The sequence below is a fragment of the Teleopsis dalmanni genome, chromosome 1 (assembly GCF_002237135.1).
Source record: "Teleopsis dalmanni isolate 2A chromosome 1, ASM223713v2, whole genome shotgun sequence".
NCBI lineage: Eukaryota > Metazoa > Arthropoda > Insecta > Diptera > Diopsidae > Teleopsis > Teleopsis dalmanni.
Genome location: NC_051846.1, coordinates 224,491,166 through 224,495,921, shown reverse-complemented (window position 1 = coordinate 224,495,921; position 4,756 = coordinate 224,491,166). Strand labels below are relative to the sequence as shown.

The window sequence follows — 4,756 nt, the reverse complement described above, 5'->3', positions numbered from 1 at the left end:
ATCCATTAACTATGTGACATTTAAGAAGAAATTGCTGACATTTAATATCAATAACAATCGGTCTAAATTTGAAGTCTTGAATTTGGACTTACATAGATATTATTCCAACGTGTTTTACAGAATTCCATACTGGGAATAATATTGCCACCTATAGGATTACGATTATAGTCTCAATATAAATCTATATAAAATTATTACAGTTTTGTAAATTATTGAGGTTTAATGTTAAATGTTATTCATAGAAATATGTATATGACCGTCCATACGCAAAGTAACCTTATCTACCCCTCACTTCTCAATCAACACTTCCTCCCTTTTTTGACTTTTATTTAGGCTTATATTCATCAATAATATGAAGTAATATTTTATTACATCAATGTGTTTGAAGATTGCCATATTCGAAAATGATCGAGCTGCTGGTTGTATTATGTAAATGCGTTTAACCCCCATCGCCCTACCCTTTAAGAGTTCTGGATATTCGCATATTTATCAATAATTATAAGTAAAAATTATTGTTTTAATGTGTTCGAACATCACAATACTTGAATTCAAAAATCTGCCTAAGTATTTTGGACATAAATACGCCTTCTTCAAGTTCTGGGTACGCCCTTATTTTATTAGTAATGAATAAAATAATTAGTGCAATATAATCGAAACCTACAATTTTAATAGCTCAAATATACTTGTGCATTTTCATACATAAATACATCTTACTGCAAATACTGTTTGGAAATATGGTGTTTAAGCATATTCAAGAGACTGGCTGTGTTTAAACACAAGTTTACTTTAACATTAATCAAAATGCTCGAAGTTTTGATTAGCTCCAATATTATTTGAAGATTTTGTAATAATAAAAACAAAACGGCGGTTACCTTTGTATAACCTTTTGCTGCAGCTACATGCAGCGCTGTTGCACCAGTTTTTGGATGTGGTCGATCTACTTCGGAGGCATCACTTCTCAACCACTTTTTGGCATCATTGAGCATTAATTGTTCTTCGGCTTTTCGCGCTTTCTCACAATCGATATTGAGTTCAGTAACCATTTTCTGCATGAAATCCATCATTGGCAAGTGTTGTATGTCAACAGCCAAGTCAACGGCTAAATCGCCGTCACTATTGACAGCAGCAACTTCGGCACCATGTTCCACCAAATAACGTGCTATGCTTACAAAGCTTTTTAAAGTTAAATATAAGAAATAAAAACGAGTAAATTTATTAATGGGAAATTTAGAAAATAAAAAATTAAATTCAAGTTAATTACATTTAACATTTAAAAAGCATAAAGAAATTCAATGCTTGAATTAATTTACACAACTTACCCGCATGAGGCTGTTGCATGTAACGGAGTCCAACCTTCATTGTCTTGTCGATTGATGTCTGCGCCATGTTCAACAAGAAACTCAACCATTTCTAAATTATCATCGATGCAGGCCTAAAAAGAGAATTACAAATTTATTTATAATTTATTTTTTTTTATTTATCTAAGGCTTTTAAATTTTTGGTTTTTATTTAAAATAGTACATCGTACATTTCTATAACTTAAAATAGTTAATGCAGTTTGGCAAAATTTTGCTTTTATAGCTTGTGAACTACAAATAGACGAACCCTTATAAACGCCTATCAGAATGCTTTGGAATTTCACTTGATTGCACAATTAATACAATAAAGAAATTTATAAATTTTGTATCTCTAAGGCAAGTTTTTCAAAAAAATTTGTTTACATGAACTATTGTGAATTGCAAAATGAAGAAAATACAAAAAAAAAAAAAGAAAAAAATAGCAGATTGTGCATGTAAACATTAGTTTTGTAGTTTAAAAATTTTTTATGCGTATGGATTTCCGTTGAAGACGATGATATCATGCTTTATAATATTTTTGCTGATATCTACGAAAAAAAATTGTATACAAATTGTCGAAACGCTTCAATGCCTTCCTCTTTCTTTTAAACAATTTCAAAAAAAAAAAATAATAATAATAAAATAATAAATAAATTTTTGAAAAATACTCAGCGCTATTGTATCTAGTCAGAGAGATAAAATTTTCTGTTAACATTTTTAGCGTTGTTCTTTTTTTGCTTAGTTTGTGGTTTGCATTGATAACGGTTTTAAGTTTTAATGAAATGAATAAGAATTCTTTTGATAACGAAACAAAACGAACGAAAAAAAAAACAAATAAATAAATAAATACTGAAACTCAGAAATAGAATTTAGAGCAAATTTTTCATAATTTATTATTTGAATATTTTATCGATTTGTATGTAAAACGTGTATTATTGATTCATAATTTATTCCAAGAGATTCATTTATAATTGGAACTGATAAATGTTTGACATGCAAAAAAAACTTTTTAAATTAAATGAAAAAAAAACACACAAAATGATAAGAATAAAACATACGACAATAACTCGAACATTTCAATTATTTTTAAAAAACTTAAAAATTAAAATTCAAAAATATTTATTTAAATAAATAGTTAATAGCGAAATATATATGAAAATGTGATCTTAAAATATACGGTAGTCAAGTATGCTAAGCTGGCGCTAAGCCATTAATAATGGGATCTGTATAATATATTAAATAAATTTAGTTAAAAATGACCTCTTTTAAAAGGAATAATAATTGGAGCTTTCCATATTTATATATGAATATTGATTGCACGTGGTTTTAACGTTTTATTAGTTCTACTTTTTATTAGACGTGTTTCGTGTTTCTAAGAGTTTATTGATTCTTCATAAATTTCATTTCATTTATATATTTTTTAATAATTTTCTATTATTACATATTGTATATCCTTACTTTTCTTATATCCTTAAGTTTCTTATGTCATTATTTGTTCTATATCTTTACATTTATTATATATTATCTTATATTCCTGTCTTAAGTTTACATTTACATATTTAAAGCCAACTTTCCCATATCGTTTACATTTTGATGTACATTTTCTTATTTGTACTTCTCGAAGTTTCGTAGGCGGCTCTTGGACTTCAGGTAAATTGAATTGCATGCTGGAGGTCTTTTAGTTTGCTTAAGTTGATTTTTCGCGGTCTTTTGTTTGCGATCTTCTTGACGGCTGCCAATTTTATTCTAAAGTTTGCTCGTACGAGGTAATGGTCGCTTCCAATATCTGCTCCCCTTTTGGTTCTTACATCTGGGAGCTACGACCTCCACTTTCTGTTAATTATAATGTGATGTATTTGGTTTTTCACAGATCCGTTTGGAAATACCCAAGTTATCTTATGAACTGGTTTTTGAATATATAATGTTTCGCCTACAAGAGGCGAAGAGCATAGCTCAAGAAAACTCTACCCAGTATCATTTTGTGTACCACTTTCATACTTTCCCATTACTTTTTCAGAACCGGCGTTATTTTCTTCGATTTTGGCGTTCACATCTCCAAGTAGATGACAATATCTCTTTCTTTGGTGTGTTATAAACGTCATCTGTTTACGTTTAAGTTGGTGCATAACAATTAATAATGACCATTCGTCAAGCTCGAGTTTTTGGTTTTAGTATTATCAATCTGTCGCTGATAGGATGCAATTCCAGTTTGCAAGCAATATTTGAGGACATAAGAAAACCAACTCCGCTTTGGTGGATATCTCCTTTTTCTTTGCCGGAGTATAAAAAGAGACTTTCATTGTCTGATAGTTGACCATATCCGTTCCAACGACTTTCTTGTATTGCCAATATTTCAACATTAAACTGTTTACGAATTCTTCGTAGTTGTTCCAGCTTTCCACATTAATTTAATGTTCGCACATTCCATGTTCAGATATATAACTCTTCTTTTCTTCCTAAACCTCTTCAATTTTGGTTTCTTCGTATCGTTTCGGTTTCATTCATCAATGTTTTGTGACTTGAACTTTGCACCTCCAAAACCGTTGTGCTTGTTGCCGTGGTAAAAGGATTTTACATAAAATTATGGCTACCCCTGGATATTCCGTTAACGTTTAAATTCAGTGAAAACAGTGATTCTATGATTGATGAACTCAAGGATTGCTTTTCCCGGACAGTAACTTGCTTTTGAACTGTGAGGGCCGTCGTTGTTCGATTCCTCCGCCGCCTTCTCTTCTGCATCCTCCTATCTACTAAGTATGAAGCGCCGAGTATAACCTGGAACTAAGAGGTATACTTTAATCAGCTTATGTCAGGGATTTGATAACGCAGTTTTTCATCTCCAGCCTGTTTGGTCCGCATTTCCCTCTTACCACCCATATCTGGAAAGCATTCGCCACCTGCGCCCTCTAAGGATTTCAGGCTCCCCTCGAGTTTTGAATAATTATGCCGAAATATTAAAAAAACAAAATGTAGCTCAAACTTTTAGAACTCGGTTTTTATTTACCGCCATATCGTTGAAAGTTGGTATAGTAGTATTGCACTCGATACAAGTTTAAATAATGATAACATTACACCCTCTTTAAAGGTGGCGACATAAATTTTAAATTGTGAATGATTTTTTTTGTGCTTTATTTAATAATTTTATACATATTTACATGTCTGAAGTGTGCACACTAAAGGATAAATCTAAAAATACATTTGATATCGATTAAGCGCACTTAAAGGAAAAAAATATCTTTGTAATGACACTTTAAATAAATTGCCATTATCACATGGTGCACAATATTGTAAAACTACTCTAATATATCGAAAGTACAATTCGCTTTTTGTGGAGTCTACAAATACATGGAATACCGATATTGATCTTATCACTTAACGTTTGCATCTAATGTTTAAACATGAGTTTTCAACGGTATTTC

The 4,756-nt window shown here is 30.7% G+C and overlaps 1 protein-coding gene across 1 annotated transcript; it reads right to left on the bottom strand.

The window, feature by feature from the left end:
• Positions 1–710: 710 nt before the first annotated feature.
• On the bottom strand, positions 711–4,347 carry LOC119667517 (protein phosphatase 1 regulatory subunit 12C-like). Its single transcript, XM_038076819.1, has 3 exons — positions 4,342–4,347; positions 1,320–1,432; positions 711–1,173 (listed from the first exon to the last, which is right to left on the bottom strand). Exons 1-3 carry the CDS (start codon positions 4,345–4,347, stop codon positions 711–713), a joined length of 582 nt encoding a protein of 193 aa, XP_037932747.1.
• Between the last annotated feature and the right edge of the window lie 409 nt (positions 4,348–4,756).